This window comes from Dasypus novemcinctus, chromosome 8, assembly GCF_030445035.2.
Source record: "Dasypus novemcinctus isolate mDasNov1 chromosome 8, mDasNov1.1.hap2, whole genome shotgun sequence".
In the NCBI taxonomy this organism is placed as follows: domain Eukaryota; kingdom Metazoa; phylum Chordata; class Mammalia; order Cingulata; family Dasypodidae; genus Dasypus; species Dasypus novemcinctus.
In genome coordinates, this window is record NC_080680.1 from 37,502,583 (window position 1) to 37,526,332 (window position 23,750).

At 38.5% G+C, this 23,750-nt stretch overlaps 2 protein-coding genes across 4 annotated transcripts in view; one reads left to right on the plus strand and one right to left on the minus strand.

The window, feature by feature from the left end:
• Nucleotides 1-17,390, minus strand: part of C8H9orf85 (chromosome 8 C9orf85 homolog) — a 47,041-nt gene extending 29,651 nt beyond the window's left edge. The window contains 2 exon segments of the mRNA XM_004464946.5: nucleotides 16,800-16,822; nucleotides 16,825-17,390. Of these exon segments, the coding sequence (XP_004465003.2) occupies nucleotides 16,800-16,822; nucleotides 16,825-16,900 (99 nt within the window). The 5' untranslated portion in view covers nucleotides 16,901-17,390.
• Nucleotides 17,391-17,425: 35 nt separating this feature from the next.
• ABHD17B (abhydrolase domain containing 17B, depalmitoylase) overlaps nucleotides 17,426-23,750 on the plus strand; it is a 59,291-nt gene continuing 52,966 nt past the window's right edge. The window contains exon 1 of one of the 3 annotated variants that reach the window (XM_004464941.5): nucleotides 17,426-17,992. The gene's annotated coding sequence lies outside the window, so the exon portion shown is untranslated. Of the gene's footprint in view, nucleotides 17,993-18,180; nucleotides 18,209-23,750 lie in introns of those variants that run through there. The other 2 variants (XM_004464942.5, XM_004464944.5) reach the window with 2 other exon arrangements.

Sequence of the window (23,750 nt, forward strand, 5' to 3'; positions counted from 1 at the left end):
TTTATGGATTTAACTCTTTCAAGTTCAATAACTGGTAATGTCCACAAACCAAATGAATCTATCTTTTAAAATAAATCTGCATTCTCTAAGTCATTTACTTTGGAGTAGGTGTAAGAGAAAAATTACTATATTGTAGCTAGTTAATGTCTTCAAAGACAGTTGCCTTGCTCTGGTCACATTAATATATCCTATATTAACCTATTTACACCAATTTTGGACACAGGAGTCAAATCACATGAGGAAAAATTAGGTTTGAGGCATGATTAGTTTAGCTTAAAACTCAGTTTTCACACATGACTTTAACCACTTGAGAGCATTTTCTTCTTTCTTAAAAAGAGAAGTAGCACAAAGATAAGTTTTTGATGACAAGAATATAAAAAACTAAGGGATAAAATTAAGGTAAATTCTGAAATGAAGGGTGCAAATCACATATGCAAAATACTACTAAATTTCATTTATAAAGTCTTTTTTTAATCTGAATTTGTTTCCTATAATTCTTCTCGTTTTCTTCTCATATCACCCCTATGTGGAAGAAAGAAAGTATTGTTAGTTATTGTTATTCCAATTTCACAAAGAGTCCTATCACTTACCTAGGTTAGAGAGACTCAGAGGCCATGCCAGGAGACTGAAGAGTTGATACCTAGCATTGCTGACTCCAAGCCTAAAACTCTTTCCAACATATCAAACTATAAAACACATCACAGGCTAGAATTAAATACAGCATGTATCATGACCATCTCTCTGCTGACTACAGGAGCATTTCAAAAAAGGACAAGCTAGAAAGTACTCAGTGCTGTACTAGGCATCTCAAAGATTCATAATATTTATGATGTATATATAGTCTCTTCCTCTCAGTGTTAAAAATCAGTTGAAAAGACAAAACTAACAGGCATGAAGTAAACCTGAAGAGTAAGCAGTATATTGTTAAACATTAAATTGCTATTTAAAATAAGATATTAACTGGCTGGCTTCTTCAAACTGGGTTTTAGAGAGAGCTGGAATTAAGGAGGAGTCGCCATAGACCCAGAGCTGACTGACAGCTTGGTAGACTCAAAAACTTGTGTTTTATTACTTCGTTCAGCCCTAACCCAAGTGGGGAGTAATGTAGCTCTATTAATAATGGTAAATTTGCAAAGTTGTCACAAAATGGAAAAGGCATTTTATGTTTTCAAAGACTATGGATAATCTTAAGTAAGTCTTAAAAAGGTTTCACAGATCAAATTCTAAAGTGATATACAGGCTTAATTTAAAAGAAATGGGGTTCATCTACAAGCAGAACCAGGAGATATTATGTGCAGATATTTTCATAGGACATTGTTTTTCAGCCTTTCCTGAAATGACTTGACAATGGACAGCAAACACTGTGATTCAAATAATGTCTTCCACAGAGGGGAGAAATTCCTTGTTTTTAATGTTGGGCATATGAATAATAATGCAGTTCAACTTTCTGCAGAAATACATTTCTGTAGAAATACACTTCAAACGCTTACTTCAGGTATTTTTAATCAGAAGCTTTGCCTTTATTATAAGAAGGTCTTAATAAAATTATTAGTTTGCTCACTACTATTTCTTGTACACTGGTCCTCTCTACCCAGTTGGACTATAAACATCAAGAAGGCTAGAACAAGGTCTATTTTTCTATTTCCACATTGACTAGTACAGAATACAAAGCAAATAATAGGCATTAAGACTTTAAAACCTTGATGGTGACACTGATTTTTCTTCTCTATAGCTTCTCTAGAGTTAATTTTTAATGCCCAGATTTGGTTAAAATCCAGAACATCAGGTCTAAATTTTTTCTTCTGAATGATTTACCTTTTATATTTTGATTTAAATATTAAAAAATACATTAAATTTCACTGGTATATTATCAATGATTTTTTTAAAGTCAATTCAGTTTTACTAGGTTCTTGGTTCACCACTGTTTCTTCAGCTACATGTCTTTTTATCATCTGGAGTACATCCCTAAGTATACACATATTTAGGGGGCAAACTTTCAGTCTGTATGATTCTTTTGCCCTCTGATCTGAGTCACAGTTTAGTTCTATAAAGAACTCTAAATTCAAAACACTTCCTTTTTGTAAATAGGGCAGCATTTTATAGACTTTGCCCTATTTTTTACATGATAGCAGATGAGAAATCTAATGCCTACAGGATTATAGTTGCTTTAAGGGTAACCTCTTTTTACACTCTCTTTGGAAACTCTTAGGAATTTCTATCTTTGGAATTCACAATATGCCTGAGGAATGTCTTTTTCCTACCAATTCCTGTAAAGCACTTGATAGAATCCTTCTATCTGAAGGCTTTACACTTTCTCCAACTCTGGGAAAACTTATTTTCTTTACTTATTATTTCTTCCTTACCCCATTTTCTGAAATTTCTTTGTACAGATAATGGCTTTCCTGGTTCTATCTTCCGTATCTCGATTTTCACGTCGTCATTTTTTTAACTTTGACCTTGTAAACTAGGTTTTAGATGAATCTGTCAGCTTGATTCCCCAAATTAACTAACTTAGTCTCTGGCTTAATTCATACTGCTCTTCAGCCATCCTATTAAGATATTTATTTTACATTTCTGCATCTAAAGTAGCTTTTTAGTAAATATCATAGATTTTTATTTTTATAATAGTCTATTCTTGCTTAATGGACTTTGAGAGCTTCTTGTATCATTAAGGATACCAATTATACTTTTCATAATGTTGTCTTCTGTTTTTTATATTACCTCTTTTAACTGGGACAAGGGGTGGAGTTTCAAGTTTGGTTTTGGCTTTCTTAAAATGTTCCATGCTTCTTACTAGTCTGCACTTATTTAAAAATTAGGGTCTAGATCTGTGCTATCTAATATGGTAGCCACTAGCCATATGTGAATTAAAATTAAATAAAATTGAAATTTAGTTCCTCATTTGCAGTTGCCACATTTCAAGTGCTCAAAAGCAACATGTGGCTAGTGACTAACATACTGAATAGCACTGATATAGACTATATCCATCATCACAGAAAGTTCTACAGGACACCTCTATCATATTACAAATTCATAAACCGTCTGGTTGCATCAGTCTGATCCTATCCACTTTATATCAGAGATTTCCTTAATGTTTTTTTCTGCTGATGGCACCTTTTTGTAGTTTTCTAATATATAATTTTATTTTTTTTGTTCTATCATTTCACTGAAATCTGGAGGGGAAAAGAAAGATAAATGAGTGCATGCTTTCAGTTAGCTGTCTTGAATTAGAAACCCCAATAAAATTCAACTGATTTTACTAATTGGCAGTGAAGAGAAGGCCTTAATTAATAAAGACATCCCCAGAAAAGTCTTAGAGTTAACTGCCAACTAACTAGGGAAAATTTATTTAAATATACTAGGGAATGGCTGATGATTGCTGACTCTGAAATCACCAGATGAGAGTCAAAGAATTGACCATGGTTCAATAATAAAGAGCTTAAAGTGACAGAATTACATATATAAAAGTAACCATAATATTCATTTATATAGATGATAGATGAGAACTTACCACTTATAACTATTCCACCTTTATTAAAAACTAGGTCTAGCTTTGTCCTGCAAATATTTTATTACTATAGTGTCTTGTGATAAAGGCTAATGATGGTATACTGAACAGTCACATATAAGTATATATCATGATGTCAAATATATTACTCAAATTGATGACTTCAGTAACATGAGTATCTCAAAATAAACATGCCGGCTAATTGGTAAACAGGGCTGAGCATTTATTAATACATAAATCTCCACAGAACAGCAAAGCATTTAAAATAATCCCTACTTGGTAATTCACATATGATGTTGTGAATGAACTACAATGCCAAGTCGCTTTCAAAATCAGAGTGATTAGGGTTAAGTTATAAAAATTCTACTGCTGATGAACTATCACTGAAAATTATACTTATATAGGTCCATCCATCACCTATAAGTAGGAAAATTTCTTATTAATGACATATGACTCTGCCAAAAAAACAAAAAAAGAAAGAAAACCTGTAACCAATATGACATGCACTACATACAAGATGAGCACAATAAATACCACAGGAAAGGAAAGAGACATTCCAGCCAGGAGTGACCAGGAAAGGCATCACTGAGGGAGGAGCATGTAAGTATGATGAGCATCTTAAAGGTAAGATAAGGAATGGACTAATATTTATAGACTGCTTAGCACTATATGCCAGGCACCATGTAAGCATTTTCCTAAACCTTACTTAACCCTCACAATACAGCTAGACACACTACGATCCTGAGAGGTTAAGTAATTTGCCTAAGATGACACAGTTAATAGCAGAGAATTTGACCTAAATCTTTTGACTCCAAGATCAATGTCTTTCTACCACACCACGCTGCCACAATAGACATGGTCTTGAACTAGACCTTGGAACCTTCTTCCAAATATTCAAAAATTTTCAAATTGCATCTGAAATCTGACAAATATTGACAAGGAATTTTTTTTCCTACCCAATGTAAACAGTTCAAAATATTTTTATTTTTCAAAGTAACTTGACCAAAACCCAAAAGAAAATTGACCATATGTCTAGATATAGGAATAATGGCCTAAATAGACAGTACTGGAATTTTAATTCATGGTTTGAGTTCAATCTGTTCAGCTAACCTTTTTGGTAAAAAGGTCTTAACTACAGTCGTCTCGTTAACTAGAGAGCCTATTACATAAAAAAGGCTTTCATATACTTTTTTTTTTTAAAGATTTATTTTTATTTCTCTCCCCTTCCCCTTCCCCACCCCAGCTGTCTGTTCTCTGTGTGCATTCACTTTGTGTTCTTCTGTGTCTGCTTCTATTACTGTCAGTGGCACTGGGAATCTGTGTCTCTTTTCGTTTGTCATCTTGCTGCGTCAGCTCTCCATGTGTGCGGCAACACTCCTGGGCAGGCTGCACTTTCTTTCGCGCTGGGCGGTTCTCCTTACAGGGCGTACTCCTTGCATGTGGGGCTCCCCTACGCAGGGGATAGGCACAGCACTCCTTGCACACATCAGCACTGTGCACGGGCCAGCTCCACACGGGTCAAGGAGGCCCTGGGTTTGAACCATGGACCTCCCATGTGGTAGATGGACGCTCTATCCATTGAGCCAAGTCAGCTTCCCTCATATGCTTTTGCCACCAAATAATGTAATATGTTCATTCTGGCAATAAGCCTAATTACCTGTTTATAATATTGTTTGGGACTAATAACTGAATAAAACTTCACAGACCCTTAGCCTATTATTGCCCTTCTCTCTTCCTTCTAAGAGAACCTTTAATTCATTTACTCAAAAATTATTGAAGAGCCTTCAATGTGTCAGGCACTCTTCCCTCAAAGACAAATAAGAGAAAAGCCCTGTTTTTCAAAAAGAATCCCCAGTGTAACAATTTTACCTGATCCTATTCATTTCATTTTATTTTGGTTTCAGATTAAACTCAACTTTCTGCCCCTCAACTTACAAATTCAGCTCAGTCTCCACTCTTCTTTCAGACTTGCTCCATTCTTCTATCTGATTCTATTCAACTTCTTCCTGTTCCGTTATCCCCAAGCTGTACCATCACCTTCTCCCTTTCTTTCAGAATGATCACGGTACTTCCCTGGTCACAACACTTAACACACTGTTATATTTACTACATTCAGTCACCAACTATTTATTGACTACCTCCTACATACCAATCCCTAGTCCAAGTGTTGGAAAAATATAGAGAAAACCCTTGCCTTCATGGAAATTATATTCTAACGTAGACTATAAACAAATATTACATCAGAAAGTAATCAGAAGGATATAAAGAAAATTAAGAAAGCATAACAGCTCACAGTTTGACAAGTTGAAACATGGAGAATGAGAAAAGGCCAAGAGTCGAGAATGATTCTTAAATTTTTGGTTTGAAGAACTGGGTCATTTACAGAGCTAGAGAACTCTAGGGGAGGATAAGGTTTAAGACAGAAAAACCAAGAGTTCTTTCGTTGCCATGTTAAGCCTGAAATGTCTTACTGACATACAAGAATAGAAGTTAAACACTCAACTCTGCAGTTTAGAAGAAACTGGAGTTAGAGATTAGGGAGTTATTAGCATAAAGATGATATTTAAAGCCATGGGCTAAGATAAATAAAGAAATTATTTCAAGAGTGTGTAAGAGGCAAATGCTGCCGAGAGACAGAGTAAAATGAGGACTGAGCATTATTAACTAAGGATCTCACAAAGTAGAGCAATGACCTTGACAAGTGGTTTCAGTGGAATGTTAGACACAAAAACCTAGTTAGATTAAGATGGAAACAACAGGAGGTAAAGTGGTGGAGAGTCAGGAGCTTTTCTATAAAGAGGAAGAAAGAACTAGGGTAATAGATAGAAGAGAATACAGGTTCTATCTAAGAAAGAATTTTTCTAAGAAATTAAAATGATCCATTAAAGTTGTAAAGACTGACAAGAAAGCATGGACAACTAAGGAGCTCTAAACCTTTTAAGTTCTTAGGTAGGCTGGCGAGGATGAGTTTCAGATATAAATGGAAAAGCTGGCCCAGGAGGAACAGACATTTCATCCATTTTTACAGGAAGAAGGCAGACTACATGGGTACAGATACAGGCAGTTTGGTAGACATAGCACTGGGATAAGAGAAGGCTGGGTTTAAGCAGGGTTAGGATTCTGTCAGGTTGGTACCACAGAGGAAGAGCAGAGGTATATGCAAAGGAGCAGTGATATTGCTGGAATAAGGATTCCAAAAGGGGAAATAAGGACATGAATGAGGTAAAAAAGTAGGATACATGGAAAAAATCTCCCAATGGGATAAAAACAAAACAAACAAACAAAAAACAAACTGAGAAATAAGAAAACCAGAAAGGAGATGATGGTCAGGTTTTTTAAAAAGTTTGTAAGTACAGCAGTTTTGAGCAATGAGCAAGTTTAGGATATGTCATGTGAGTAGACATCTGAGATGGGGAGATGGTAGGACATAAAATCTAAAGCTAAGACATCAGACACTGGATGGATTATCCATGTGCCTGTAGTAATCACTAAGTATGGCAACACGAATTATGGAAAGGCAGTGAGCCAGATGCTAATGAGGAAGGTAACTAGGAGGTTAGTACAAACCTGGAGGGGATAATAATCTGATGGCATGTACTTCTGAAGAGCTGAAATTTTTGAGAGAGGAGAAATGGAATGGAAATACAAATGGGGAAAGGGTACTATGGCAGGTGGGGATGGAGAGGGGAAAAAAATATCCATCACTCCAGAGTGCTACAAGGAAGGAGTTGAGGAATAGTCAGGTAGAGCAAGAAAGGGAAAGAAACTTTATTTTCAACAACAGTATCTCTATCTGATGAGAATGAACCATGAATTCCAGGGAACAAGGTGGAAGGGAGGGGGAATGCTGAAACACTGGAAGATTGCCTCAGATTAAGATATGAACCAAACCAAATGGGGAGATTTCCCAGTAATGATGGCGGACCTGGGAATGTTGGACACTAAAAACACAAGCAAAAAACCCTCTAAAAGCTTCATGAGAGGAGCCCAGTATCTTTCCCATGAATTCCCTTTTTGCTTAAGTTAGCAACTAAAGAACCTTAATGGTAATTACCTTCGCAGACAGTACCATGCACATATGCCATACAAGGTCAGAAAAGGGATGCTTATTTAATTCATTCAATGCATGTAAGTGATTATGTGGCCTGCATGACAAAGAAAATCTCAGAAAGGAATCTTAGGCATGCTAGTTATTCCTTTATTCCCTTCTCATTTCATTTTTTCCTTTCACAAAAATCAATGGTGAGAAAAGTAGCAATACCTTTCAGGGTGAAGTGAGCTGGCAGCTGAGGTTGTTTTGAGGACAAGCAGGATTCTCAGTACACCTGCCTGTGACCTCACAATAACACTTCTACAGGTGTGGTAGGAGTCCTACAGCTTAAAATAACAAATGTAGCCAGTAACACTTGGGGGGGGGGGGGGATGGCAAGGGCAGGGGTGGGGATTCTTTGTCTAACTGTGCCACTCCCAACTACAGTGTTTCTCTAAAAGGAAAATGACCTATTTGGGGGAGTTAATATAAAACATGATTTTCTCTCTCAAGTGAACTCTGACAAAACTGTTTCTAGCAATGTAGTATTTGACTTTATGCAGAAACAACTGTTTGCAATAGCTGTAATTTTTCATAATCAGTCCAACAGTGAGTATAGTATAATGCCCTAATACAACAGATAAAATCTAGACAAATTAATTTCACTTGTCACTCATTATACATAAAGTGAAATGCTAAAATACAGAACTGAAGCAGAAGAAAACAATGATTTTGTATCAGGCCTCAACCTTAAGAAACATGCACAATCAATTTACTGGCTTCAAGCAGAAGTAATTTAGAGAATATCCACAAAAATGGGTGAAATTACTGTTGTATGAAAGGGAGAAGAGAAAATAAAAGGTAAAAAATAGAAGAGAATTAAATACTTCAAAATACTGAAATTGTCCTAAAAAAAGTAAAGACCTTCACCAGCACTATGATTTATATTAAGTATATTTCTTATGTATATTATAATGCCTAGCATACCATGGATCAAATCACATTGTCAAATGAATTTAATAACACATCAATGGGGTAGGAGAATATTGAACATAAATTCTTTTTTTTTGACCAACTGGTGAAACACAACAAAGAATATTTCCCAATTTGGAAAAATATCAAAGGGAGACCCAGGTAATCTCCAGAGAGCCAAAAACGATTATCTTGAAACTATAGCTTCTATAACTGTTCAACTGCTTTACTAAATGACCATCTACTTGTTTAATCCCCAATTGCTAACACCCATCAAGAAATAACATTTATTCACATGACAAGCACTTCATCATTCACACAGAAATTATTCACATGGGAGATTACCTGAATTAATCTGCATCTATTCCCTAAAACTCAACATCTCTAGGTTAGGGGAGATAAGTCAAAGATTCCACACTACCTGATTCCAAATTCCCTGGACAAAAGAAGCCCCACTAACAATATAGAACCCTTTTCCACAGAAAGATTTCATTCATTCATTCGTCAGGCATCATGGTCAACTACATTAGGATTGTTTGTGTGTGAAAAAAGAAAAGCAGGAAAAATCCACTTTCCAGGCTCATTAATCTTACACGCAAAATCCCCTTTTGTAATGACCTTCTATACATAACTCATTTTATTATGCACTGCTTTACTGCACTTTGCAGCTATTTTATTTTTTACAAAATAAAGGTTTGTGGCAACCGTGCATTGAGCATGTCTAGCATCGCCATTTTTCCAAAAGCATGTGCTTACTTCGTGTCTCTGTAACATTGCGGTAATTCTCATATCTCAAACCTTTTCACTACTATTTTATCTGTTATGGTGATCTGTGATCAGTGATCTTGGATGTTACAACTGTAATTGTTTTGGGTGCCATGAACCACACCAGTAAGTCTGCGAACTTAATAAATAAATGTTGTGTGTGTTCTGACAGCTCCACTGACCAGCCCTTCCTCATCTCTCTCCCTCTCCTTGGGCCTTCCCACTCCCTGAAATAAAACAATACTGAAATTAGGCCAATTAATAACCTTACTAAGGCCTCTAAATGTGCAAGTGAAAGGAAGAGTCACACGTCTCTCACTTTAAATCAAAACCTAGAAATGATTAAGCTTAGTGAAGAAGGCAAGTTGAAAGCCAAGATAGGCCAAAAGTTAGGCCTCTTTTGCCAAACAGCGACTCAAGCTGTGAATGCAAAGGAAAAGGTCTAGAAGGAAATTAAAAGTGCTACTCCAGTGAGCACACAAATAATAAGAAAAGTGAAAACAGCCTTATTGCTGACATGGAGAAAATTTTAAGTCTGGATAGACAAATCAAATAAGCCACAACATCCCCTTAGCTAAAGTCTAATCCAGAACAAGTCCCTGATACTCTTCAATTCTAAGAAGGCTGAGAGAGGTGAGGAAGTTGAGGAAGAAAAATTTGAAGTTAGATGTTGGTTCCTGAGGTTGAAGGAAAGAAGCTATCTCCACAAGATAAGAGTGCAAGATGAAACTGCAAATGTGGATCTAGAAGCTACACAAGTTTTCCAGAAGATTTAGCTAAGATAATTGATGAAGGGCACTATACTACACAACAGATTTTTAGTGTAGATGAAACAGCCTTCTTTTGGAAGAAGATGTAATCTAGGACTTTCAGAGCTAGAAAAGAGAGGTCAATGCCTGGCTTCAAAACTTCAAGGGCAGGCTGACTCTCTTGTTAGGGGCTAACACAGCTGGTGACTTTAAGTTGAAGCTAAGGCTCATTAATCATTCTGAAAATCTTAGAGGTCCGTAATAATTATGCTAAATCTGTGCCTATGCTCTATAAATGGAACACGGCCTGGATGATAGCACATCTGTTTACAACATGGTTTACTGAATATTTGAAGGCCACTCTTGAACCCAGAAAAAAAGTCTTCCAAAATATTACTGCTAATTGACAATGTATCTGGTCATCCAAGAGCTGTGATGGAGATGTACAATGAGATTCATGTTTTTTTCACAACTGCTAACACAACCTCCATTCTGCAGATCAGGGATCAAGAAGTAATTTCCATTTTCAAGTCTTATTGAAGAAATACATTTCACACAGTTATAGCTGCTACAGACAGTGATTCCTCTGCTGGATCTAGGAAAAGTAAATTGAAAATCTTCTGGAAAGGATTCACCATTTTAGATTCCTTGAAAAACATTTGTGATTCACAGAAGTCAAAATATCAATATTTAAAAGGATTTTGGAAGACACTGAATCCAACCCTCATGGGTGACTTTGAGATACTCAAGACTTCAGTGGGGGAAGTAACTGCAGATGTCATAGAAATAGCAAGAGAACTAGAATTAGTCAAGTCTGAAGATGTGATTGAACTGCTGCCTTTCTCATTATAAAACTTGAATAGATGAGAAGTTGCTTCCTGTAGATGAGCAAAGAAAGTGGTTTCTTGAGATGGAATCTACTCCTGGTGAAGAAGTTGTGAACACTGTTGAAATAACAACGAAGGATTTAGAAATTATATAAACTTAGTTGATAAAGCAGCGGCAGGGTTTAAAAGGACTGACTCCAATTTTGAAAGTCAAGTTCTACAGTAGGTAAAATGCTATCAAACAGCACCACATGCTACAGAGAAATCTTTCGTGAAGCAAGAGTCAATAAATGCAGCAAATTTTCACTGTTGTCTTATTTTAAGAAATTGCCACAGCCACCCCAACCTTCAGCAACTACCTACCCTGGTCAGTCAACAGCCATCAACATAGAGGCAAGACCCTCCACAGCAAAAAGATACAACTCACTGAAGGCTCAGATGATGGTTAGCACTTTTAAATTAAGGTATGTACATTGTTTTTTAGACATAATGCTACTATCCACTTAACAGAATACATTATAGTATAAACATAACATTTACATGAACTGGGAAACCAAAAAATTTGTGTAACTCACTTTTTATCAAGACATTCACTTTATTGCAATGGTCTGGAACCGAACCTGCAATATCTCCGAGTTATATCTGTATGCCTCTTACAGAGAGACAAATAAACTCAAGTGTCATGACTGAAACTTGCAGCCACAGGCTTACAAAAGGGGAAAAGATTTAAAAGACATTTAGAATTATTTTGACTTGCAGTTAGCTAAAATATTCACCATCTGTTAGAATGTTAATCAGTTAGTTGTTTTCTTTCTGGAGAATTAATAAAATCATTTTCTTTTAAAAAAGGACTGGTTTAGATTATGTTCCTGCAACTTCCCAAAACAAAAAAATAAAAAGCAAGCAAACAAAACAGAACTTCAAGACAGCTGAATGGTTATTCAGTCCTTTTGTTTTAATCCCTATTTTTAATTGAAGTAAAATTTACATCAATGTCATCCACAATGTCCTTAGGACATTTCAAACAGTTAATGTTTAGGGACAGTGGCAATAAGGCTCATCTGTTCTGACTCTAACCTAGTATCATCCTGATTCTATTGCACACAGAAATACAATTTTTAAAACACACACACAAAGGAGGACTTTTATTTATTCTTTGAAGTCTCCTAGCACAGACCCCACCATCTATTCAATGGGCATATGTTACTTACGTAATTAAGGGTATGCCATTCACCTCTAAGTACTAATTTCCCATTATGTAAAATGGGTAACCATAGCATCTACTTAGGGTTATTCTCAAGAGGAAATTTGTATATATCAAATATGCCTAGTACCTAAAACACTTAAGTAAATAAATATTAGTTATATTAATAAACCTATAATTTAGAGTATATAGACAAGATTTTCATTTTCCTTCTCAACATCAAGGCAAGGACCAGTTTCCCAAAATGAGTGTGTTCCACAAACAAATTAGTTCAAATTCAGCAGGTATTATGTAAACCAAAGGGTTCCATAGCCAAGTGTTGGTTAAACAGTTTCTTTAAACTACAAAATATCTCAGATAATTTAATCATGAAATTTATTCCTGCCCTCATCAAAAAGATTGTGTGATTGTGTGATCCTGTGGTTCGAAAGAATACACTTTGGGAAATGCAGTAAAGACAATGCTAACTACCCATATCAAATAAATAATATCCTCAAGAAGATAATGCATGTTCTTTCTCCTACTTTTTCATGTAGTTAAATGCTATTCTTCCTTCAGATAGCAGCAAAGCCTTCCACAATCCTCAAAGTTAATCAAAACTGCCTTTTGTATTGCTATACTTGAAGGATTATTTAATTGATGCCTGAATTCTCTCCCACTAAACTGTCAGCTTCAATTACGGCTGTGACTATGTATATTTTGCTCAACCCTACATCCTCAGCATCTACCATGTTTGGTATCAGATAATAGATGTTCAATAAATACTTGAATACTAATGTTTCACTACAGCTTTATTTAGCGCAGTGGAAAACTGAAAACGCAAATGTCTATTAATAACGAAAGTTAAATAAGTTACTGTATATTACAAAACATACAGCCATTAAAAAGAACTAGCTTATTTTCTGACACACCCATTTTACTGAATGAGTAAGAAAAATATATATTTTATTACATATTCAGTATACTATACATGGATGTCTAGAAACATACACACCAAACTGTTAACAGTAGAAAATCCTGGAAAGCAAGACTAGGAATGGGAAAGGACTTCCACTTTTCTTCTTCGTACACTTCTCTATCGTGTCAGTTTTCTTCAAGAGCATGCATTTTTTCAGGCTTTTAGTAACTCCAAGGGGACATAAATTGTCCTATACTTTATGCTTAATTCTTTTGCATATCCCTATTTCTTAAAAATATTTTGTAATGATCCCCACAAAAATCCTCAGAAGAAAGTAAGGCAGGAGACAGCATTAATCCCATTTTGTAAACTAAATGCTGTAAACTGCCTTATATCACATAGCAAAATTATCAACCGAACTGGGGCTAAAATACAGCCCTTTTCTCTTAGTCCAGTGTTCTCTCCATTATTACATATCACCTGTGTCTCCAGTAAGGGAAACAAGGCTCCTTTACAGAATCACCATTTAAGTACCAAATAACCAGAAGAGATTTAAATCTAATTAAGCTACCCCTCCTTCCTCAGCAAGTTCTATGATGATATCACTGACCAACAGCCACAGGGGCCTCTTAAATACCACCAGTGAAGGGGAAGCTTACGTAAAAAACCCTAGTGCGTACGCCTTCAGTATTAGAAAACTCCTTTATTATATACAGCTGAAATTTCTGTTATTTTGACCCTCACCTTGACCGTTTGGTACAAGTTTGGTCATTTGGAATGCCACAGAAATATGCTTGTCATCTTCTAGAATGCATTCAAGTATATGCAGACAACTCTCACCTCTGCTCTACTAAACAAAACTTTTCAACAAAGCATCTGTCATTATCAAAGTTCTAATTTCAGTGAAGGCCAAACTGCTTGGCAGAGAAGGAAAAAGGGAATTATCTACCACACAAGCTCCTACCAAATAAGGAGGCAAAAGTAGTCAATTGTCCCTACGGTCCTTTAAGGGGAATTACAGTCTTATGCATTTCTCACCACTCCCTTGCTAGATGTCATCCAATGAACAGCTTTCTGGAGTAAACTATAGGTATGAAGACAGGGTCCAATGCTTCTGACAAAATCCTAGTTATACTAGCCGCACACAGTTGGTTCAAGAATACACCAAGAGGGAAGCGGACTTGGCCCCAGTGATTAGGGCATCCGTCTACCACATGGGAGGTCCGCGGTTCAAACCCCGGCCTCCTTGACCCATGTGGAGCTGGCCTGTGCACAGTGCTGATGCGTACAAGGAGTGCGTTGCCATGCAGGGGTGTCCCCCGCGTAGGGGAGCCCCGTAAGGAGAGCTACCCAGGGCAAAAGAAAGTGCGACCTGCCCAGGAATGGCACCGCACACATGGAGAGCTGACACAAGATGATGCAACAAAAAGAAAACACAGATTCCTGTGCCACTGACAACAACAGAAGCGCACAAAGAAGACAACGTAGCAAATAAACACAGAGAACAGACACCCCGGGGCAGGCAGGGAGGGGAGAAAAATTTAAAAAAAATCTTAGAAAAAAAAAATTACAAATACTATGATGTGCTTTCACCATTTAAAAAAAAAAATACACCAAGAACAGCCAATTACTAATTATTCATTAGACAGATTAACAATCAACCTAATGATTTTGCCTCAGTATAACATTTTTTGCTGTTTCTGTCAGAACTTCCCATAGCAAAGTACCTGGTGGTCCTACAGATTGAGAAGTGAGACTTCTTCAAAATTTAAAGAAGGTAAAGAAATTAAAGGCAAACGTGATAAAATACTTTTAGTAACTGTTCCTGAGACCCATGAAAACATTTAAGACCAGAACGACATGGTTGTAAGATAACACCAAGAAAATGCACAATAAAAGTACAAGTTCAAGAATTCTAGGAATGGCTACACTGCAGTTACTTATTGAAACTGCTTTGTAGCATCTGATGAAAAATAATCGGAATCAAAAGCTTGTGCAAAACCATAGACTAAGGGAAGGAGATGTGGGTCAAACAGTTGGGGGTGCCCACCTATCACACGGGAGATACAAGGTTCAGTTCCCAGTGCCTCCTAAAGAAGACAAGCAAGACAGTGGGTTGGTGCGGCAAGCTGACATAACAAGATGAAACAATGAGATGACGCAATGAGGAGACAAAAGAGATCAATAAGCAGGGAGCAGATGTGGCTCAAGCGATTGGTTGGCTCCCTCCCCCGTGGGAGGTCCCAGGTTTAGTTCCCAGTGCCTCCTAAAAAGGTGAACAAGACACAGAGAGCAGACAGAGATGGCAAACAATGGGGTGGGAGGTTGGGGTGGGGGTAAGTAAAATAAATCTTAAAAAAAAAAAGTAGAGTAAGAATACATGAAAATCTTCCCAAGTGTTGCTCAAGGTTTTCTTCCTGAAAATCATCTGAACCTAAGAAGGGAAAAGGAGAGGTCCTCTGAGCACCCAATTCAAAAAACCCCTACTGGGGAGCAGATGTGGCTCCAGCAGTTGAGTACCTGATCCCCACCTAGGAGGTCCCAGGTTTGGTTCCTTCTGCCTCCTAGGAATAAAAAAAAAAGTAAAAAAAAAAACCAAAAACAACAACTCAGGGGAGTCAATGTGGCTCTGTGGTTGAGTGCCCGCTTCCAACATACAAGGTCCCAGGTTTAATCCCCAGCACCAGTACCTTAAAAAAAATAATAAAAAATAAAATACTCCTCCTTATTCTTCCTTATAGAACTGTCTTTTCCATTCATCAGTGTTTATTATAATTTGTAATTACATATCTTTCTACTTGCTTTTATTGTCCATATCACCCAGAAAATCACAAGTTCCGAGAAGGCATAGCAAATTCTTTTTAACACTGTATACCTATGAGGCAAAGGGTCTTACACATGGTAGGTGTTCGGTAAAAATTTGTGAACTGAAGAAAGACAGAAAGGGAAAAGAAAAGAAGACCACAGGTTAACATAAATAGATTACCTTCATTTCTTAATCAATGCCAGGAAATTATTTGTTGAACACCTATAATGATCCACATCTTTTCTATACATTTCATTTACCCTCACAACAATCCTAGGAGTTTCTCATTTGAGACCAAAGTAAGGCTCAGAGGTATTAAACAACTTGCTCAGGGCCACATACACAGTAAATGTGAATTCCAGTTAATGTGAATATTTGGTTTATGTGACGTGATACTGGCCCCCATACAGTTATGGCGAGAGGAGGGAATCCAGTCGTTTTATAAAACCCAGTATCTCTGGCTACGTAAGCAATCTAATTTTTCTTCCAACCGACAGAAAACCAGTTAAAGAGGCACATGACTTACAGACAGCAAAACATTTTCATATTATTCAGACAAGTCGATTTTCAAGTTTTACGAGAGACAGATTGTCTTTCCCATTAAATTGTTGAAGACACTGAGGCTGAGAACACTTAAGCATTCACATTCTCGCTGCAAACCTACGGATTTAGAGTTTTCCAAAAAAGAAATAGTAGCTGCATAAACTTGGTGCGACTATGCAGGGTCCTTCGTGCCATAATCTTCGTTTTCCTACCGCAATTATGTGGTCCTGAAGGGAGTTTTTCAAAGACTCAGTTTCCCCATTTACACCTAAGTTTGATGAGGGGGTCCCGTTCACTCTTTCTAACCGCCAGATGTTTACAAGCAGATATATCAAGATCAAACACGGAGCGTGGGAACATAGTTTTAGAAAGGATTGCACTGCGGCCAAGACTAATTCTGGGCTGCGGTCCACACTCGCCCTCGCCAACTCCTCTCATTTCCTCTCTCTCTTCCCCCTTCCCTGGAATCAGATTCAGTGCAACCGGAAGGTTCCTACCTTGGTCTGTACACTCTTATCAACTTGTCATTTTTGAAGCTAAACGTATTCTGGTGTTTCTGAGGTCTGGAACGAACCACGTTCCCTTTCTGGGAACTCATCGCAGAAATCTCGAGCTCCTCGCTCCACAATCTGTGAGAGGCCGCGAGGAACCCAAAACACCACCCCCCGCAGACTTTACACTTCGGTCTGCGAACCGGAAGGAATTTATCGGACTTCTCCGTCCCCGCCCCCACGTGACTCCTTGCGGAGGTCAAAGGACATCCTCCGACCCCCGTGCTGCGTCAAGATTTCCACCACGCGTCCCAGTCTCGACCCCTCCCCCCTCCGCGTAGCCTCGCTCCCAAACCGGTCGAACAAGTCCCGCTTTCTTCGAAATGAGAATTCCCCCATTGGTCCCAACGTGGAAGTCCATCAAGGCTGAGAGGAGGGGAACCTCTGCTCCTATTGGCTGTTCTTTTCCCGCAATCCCCGCCTCCTGCTGTGTCAGTTCAGCCTCTCCCGGTTGCGCGAGCGCTAGCGACTCCTTCGAGCGGCTTGTGATTGGTGGGAGTCGTGTTAGTCAGGGCGCTGTCCCGCCCCACGCCCGCTGGCAGGCTGGAGCCCGGGTCAGCTTTACCACCTTCCTTCAGTCAGTGACCAACTCCTGGTACAGTCAGGTAGCTGCCCGCCGCATCGGTTCCCCTCCAGTCTTCCTTTAGTTACGGGAGCAAGCCCTGCGGTTGGCCGGCGGAGGACGAGCAAATAAAGGAGGATTAAAGAGGAGAAAGACCAGACCGGGTCTGGGTCTGAGTGGTGTCTGCAGTGCCAAGAAGGGAGGTGGCGGCGGCGGCAGCTGCGACCACGGCCGCGCGGGACGTGAGGCCCGAGAGCAGCCGGCGGCGGCGGCCGCTCCAGCGCTTGGCGCCGGGGCCGTTAGTCAGCAGAACGCGAACTGGGGCCGGGGAGCAGAGCCGACGCGAGGCGAGACTCCGGAGCGCGAGCCGGGCCCCCTCGGGCGCCTCCGTCCTTCCCAGCCCGGGCGCCGGGGGCTGCAGCCGTCGTCCCCTCTCCTTGGTCGGGCCCGTCCGCGGGCGGAGAGAGCCGGGCGGTGGCAGGAGCGCAGAGCGCGCCCTCTCGAGGACAGCGTGCCGGCCGAGGTTCCCTGCCGACCCTTTCTGCCCGGCGCGTCGGCTGCGGCCCCTCCGGTGCAGGTGCGTGGGGCCGCGGGGCCCGGGGGCGCTGCGGCGGGTCGGGCTCGGGGAGGGGGCGCTGGGCCCGCAGCCGCAGCGCGGGAGGGGAGCGCCGGCGCCGGGCGGGGGGAGGGGAGCGGGAGGCGTCTTTGTTGTTGGCGACCGGGATTCTCTGGTTGCCGGGAAAGGCGGGGAAGCCTCCTGCGGTCGGGTCTGTAATTTGGAGAGGATTCTCTGGTTGGTTCCGCGAATGGGGAGAAGCGGGAGGGTCTCCGCGATCTGAGAGGCTGCGGGAGCCTCGGGAGGGACGTATAGAAGGACTCGGGAAGTATTGGGTCTTCCTTGCTGACAGGGGGGTCTCATTTCACTTCCTTTGCTGTTCTCCCTGTGAACAGAAAGATGGGGGGTCAGGTTCCCATTCCTCTCCCTGGGCTCGCCGAGACTCCGGGTACCTGAAAGCGCGCTCCTGTGTGTCCTCATCACCACCAGCCTAGATTTTCGATTGAGCCTGCACCGTGTTTGATGGTTTGTGAATTCCGGTGGGGCAGTCGCAGAGCTCTTTCTCTTTGCAGGGTTGAACTTTAATCCTGTCGGCCTTAGAACTCTAGGGTAGGCTCGTCAGGAATCGCTTTTGAATTAGAAAATTAGAGGTTTTGTTTGAAAAAATTTTAAACTTTGAAACAAAATTCTGTCAAATTGTACCGTGTGGAGGGTTTTTGTGTAGAAGAGAGGGGGTTAACCCCGTGTTCTTTTCGTAAATTAAAAAAAAAAAAAGTTGACGGCTTTGATCCCTGGGGAAATTACTGCCAGCGCCAGAACACACACACGTTTTTTTCACACGAATCTTTGATTTAAGTCAGTGCGACTGAAGTGGATTTGGTAAGCAAAAGAATGAATAACGGAACACAGAGGATGTTAAATTTTGGCTGTTTTTGAAAGATATTCCTATTTAATACATTTTGTAATATGTAATGCTTGATCATTAGATGATTCATTGTTTTTTTAAGGCGCCCAATAAATAAAAAGGAATGTTGGAGATCTTATGTCAGCACTTGAAACTGTCTGATTAGTCTGAGTAGAAAGTCAGGTACATGTAACCGCATTCATTTGTTCACATTGGCGGGGAGATTTACAATAAAATGAACTGTTTCCGTAAAGTTTGTTTCTTCATGTTTATAACATGGACTCGGGTGATATTTGTAATATTTAATCAAAGCCAATATTTTTTGATAATTATAGATGCCAGTGTTCTAATTTGGTACTGCCCAACTTTCCTTGTTATATTTTTTATTTTGGGAGTACAACTAGTGACATTACTTAAAGAAGTACAGTGGAGGTAACCGTATTCAATTTTTAAGAGAAAGAAGATCCCTGTTTTAGAAATTGCTATTTTGAGATCTAAAAGGAAACAGCATTCTCACCCTTATTTCAGCTTCTCCTCTTACTCTACTGTTAATAAGGTTAATTTGCAAAGATAGGATTTGAATTTTAGCAGGCCAGGAATTTGTGCTTTTTTGTACCCTGGTGTGCAGTACCTCAAATGACTTGTTTCCTTAAGTATCTTTGCCAGTTTTGAAATTTGTGTGAAATGACAGCTGACAAAGAACTTTCTATTTCCTGTGACAAACAGAATTACCATAGAGCATCTCTGCAAAATAATGTTTTAGTAGCTGAATGAACACAGAAGAGCTAGGCATTTAGTGTCTGCTCCAAGTTGTCACTGAATTCCTACAACTCTAGGCAAACTGTCCCACAAATGAGTCAGTTTCTCCATCTGTAACATAGGGCTAATACTTCTACCTTTCCTGCCCTGTTAACAGTTTCTCACACACATTGCTCTATTTGCCTTTGAAATCAAGCCTTGTTAAAGTAAAAGCAGTTTTATGTTTTTTTTGTTTTTTACAGTTGAAATAGATGAAGCCCACATAGAGAAGTTAATTGCCTCAAGTTATGTGATTAAACAGACCTGACTTTTACCTGGGCCTTTTGACTTCTAGTCCTGAATCCTTTCCTTTTGTTTTTCCAGAACACCTGTCTCTCTGTCCAAGCGCTTTTGCCATTCCAGGTGAAATGAGAAATAAAGCTAATTATAATGTTTGCATCTTTCTGTAGCTTGCTTTAGCAGCAGTCCTAAGTGACTTGTGTGCACATTAAAGCTTAAGAAGCACTGTTAAAAGAAACAGTAGTCATGTACTTTTGTACAAATGGGTGCTGTCTCTGAATTGTGAATACAACAGTTATTAATGCAGATTGAGACAGGTATGTTGGATTGGCAATTCAGTCTTTCCTCTTTACACACTAGTCTCAGTCTTCAAACTCTTTATCTATGTTAAAACAATATAAAACTATTTTAAGTCCTATTTATAATTATGACCTTGGTCACACACCTCTCCCCCGCATAAATGGCCAGTAGCACATTCAAAAGTCATGGGACATAGGGTAGCATATCTTTATGTAAGACTGCCTGGCCTCTGTTCGGTAGTGACCCCCATTCATTATAACTAAAAAGCCCTCCTTACTAACGAATGCCAACAAATGCCCCTGAGGTATAAATCTAATAAGAGATTGCTAGGCCACAGGGTGTGAGCATCTTCAATTTTTTTTTTTAACTAACTGCCAGTTTTCTCCGAAGTGCTTGTACCAGTAATAGATGTTGATTGACAGGGCCGGTTTTTTTATGCTTGAAATACTTCATACTTTCTAAGTTTTATCAGTCTGAGGAATGTGAAATGGTACATCAATATACAGTTGCTTTTTTGAGGAGGTACCAGGGATAAAACCAGGGACTTCTTACATGGGAAGAGGTGCTCAACCACTTGAGCCACATCCACTCTCGTCAGTTTAGTTTTAATTTGCAGCTCCCCCATGACTTGTACAGTTAAGAGTACTTTCATTTATTTGACCATTCATATGCCTTTTTTTAAACGTTGTGTTCTGATGAAATTATAGTGATAGTGATTATATTTAGTTTTTTATATTCCCTTATTGCAAATTAAAATTTGACAACACTGTCATTCCAACATGATGGTGGTGTTAATTTGGTTTTTGAAATCCATAATGTTTGCAAACAAACCACTGTTTTGGTCTGGTTCCTATGTTTCATCTGTGCTTCACGTTCTGCCTCTAAAGCGTCATAGAAAGTGTGAACAAGTGTTCTTCAAGTATTGATTATTGATAAAACTCTGCATCCTACATGCTTCACAGTTCTACATGTTTTTATCATCACTTTTTTCTGGTTAGAATTTTTTAATATTACTTGAAACCCTGTTTTTAAAAAATAGAATTTCAGACTAAGTGTAAGTATTCAAATGTAAAGTTTAGAGAGAGGGCTTGTTTTCCCAAGGGTTAAAAGTGAGAATGGTTAAACTTGTATTCAGCTAAAGAAAAGTGGAAAATGAAAAATGTGCCATTGTACCAGTTACTATTCTGTACCACAGTGGGGCACATTAGTGAACAAAGCCAGCAAAACCCACCTAAACCTACCTTCCTAGAGCTGTTGCCTAGCAGGAAACCATAGACAAGATGCACAATAAATGAAATATCCATTGTTAGAGAATAGTAAATAGTTTGAAATAAAAGAGGAAGTAGAGAAGGATAAGGGGAATTCAAGGAGGCATGTTGACTTATTATATAGGATGGTTAGGATAGGCCTCATTGAGAGAAGGTGAGAAAGAGCAGACATAGTAAAACCAGTGAGGGTTTTAAATCGTGGAAGGGTGAACAGAATGTAGTCTTTAAATTAAACCTGTGTGCTTTGCTTTCCCACTTAAAAGTTGTATGAATTCAGACAACTAATTTAACCTGATGCTTATTATATATCTCGTTATTTGATAAATGTTTATCTCACCCATTGTAAATATTGATGAAAAGAAACAGTACAGTATACATTTCATTAATATAGTTATTTGTGGACTATCTTTAAACATTTTCTTATTTGAAAACCATATTGTACAGATTTGTTGAGAATGTGTTTTGTATTTGTAGAGTGTTTTGTATAGAGTTTCAACTTGTGTCATAGGCATTGGCTCAATAATCACACATGGTCTTTGTGATGTAGGCATTGGATATGTATCATTTTGCAGTTGGAGGAATTGAAACTGCTAAATCACAAAGTAACACAAAGTCAAGGAGAATTTAGATCAAATGTGATTACAGTTGGATACATTTTTCCCCTTTCCTGCCTTTTTCCCCCCTTTTGCAATATCCATAAAATTGATTGTGTTTAAAAGTATAAAAGCATGTAGCTTATGTTATATTGTTGGATCAAGGTCTATTGGAAACTCATTAGGAAGCAGGCAGTTAATATTTTAGTTACAAATTTTCAGTTCCCATCCGCATGAAGCTTCTCATACAATGTCTACGAAGGTGATACTGGAATTAGCCATCAATTTTAGAGGTCTTTACACTTAAAAATACATACAGCTAAAGAAATACTTTTCATTATGGCAAGAATAGAGTAAGATTTATTTTGAGGATGTAGTCATATTAAAAGAATAGTATTAAGAAAATAAGTACATGTTTAATGTGGGTTAGAATGAAGAAGGGAGGAAATTGGAATAATTTATTAAAACTTGGTGTAGGCAAGTCTCTGCTCCAATCCTAGTAAATCTGATCACAAGAGAAGACTTTGTAAGTTTCTCAGTTTCAGTAAATTTGTTTGGCTCCTGGATATAGATTTTTCTTCAGCATATTTTGAAAATTAAAATAAATTGAAATCATTCATGTAATCTTTTCTCAAAAGTGCCATCTGACGACTATGCAGATGGTAGACTTGATATTTTGTTTCTGATGAGTATCTTGCTTTGTGTACTGATAATTTTTCACTCTGGCTCTGCCATCCTCCCCCTCAAGTAAAAAGTATTCTCTGCACACCAAAGAAAATGCTATTTAGTAACTTGTGTTGGCAAGTTTATATGTGAAGCACTATAGCTTATATTTTGTTTAGACAGAGCACAGTGTTGCTTTTATTAAGTAAAGATTTAGGGCAGTAAAGGCAATAGTAAAGAGGTCTTTGGTAACACACAGAAGACATTCTGATAAACCCCTAGGGTAGTGGCTTTCATTTTTTTTTGTCGGATTCCATAAGAAGACTTTTTGCATCATGACATAATACGTGCATATGCAAAAACAAAAAAATATAAGTTACACCAAAGAGGTTATCTAAATCAGTCAGCATGGGTAAGGGTAAACTTTTTCCTAAGAAAAAGAAGTAAAACTTAAACAGCAACTTAGACAAAAACCTATAAAAGTTAATGTCTTAGTTATGTGTTTGGGGTTTGTGAATTAGTGAGGATTATACAAAAAGAGAAGGAACAGTATATGCGAACACATAGAAGCAAAAAAGCATATGTCTCTTATATTGAGGAACAGCATCTTCAGTAGAATGAATGAATGGGGGACTTGCTCAGAAATAAGTCTAGAGACCAGGAAAAGGAAAGCGTGGGAAAAATTATGTATGGCATGTTAAGGAATTTAGACTTAATGCAAGAAGGCTTATAAGTGCCATTGAAATAGAGTGATACCACCTTGCTATAGTATTGGAGTATAGATTTGAGGGGTATGGTATAAATATTAGTGAGTGGTTTATAATTTTAAATGAAAAGTGGTTGAGCAGATATGGCTGGGAGATGGAGAGAAATGTATTGATTAAATGAGAGGAATGAAAAGAGATATTCCAGTTCTAGAGCTTAAGGTAAGAGGTCTGTTCTAGAGATTTAGATTTGGGCCTCAGCATATAATTGATAGTTAAAGCCTTGGGTATGGGTGAGATAAAAACGAA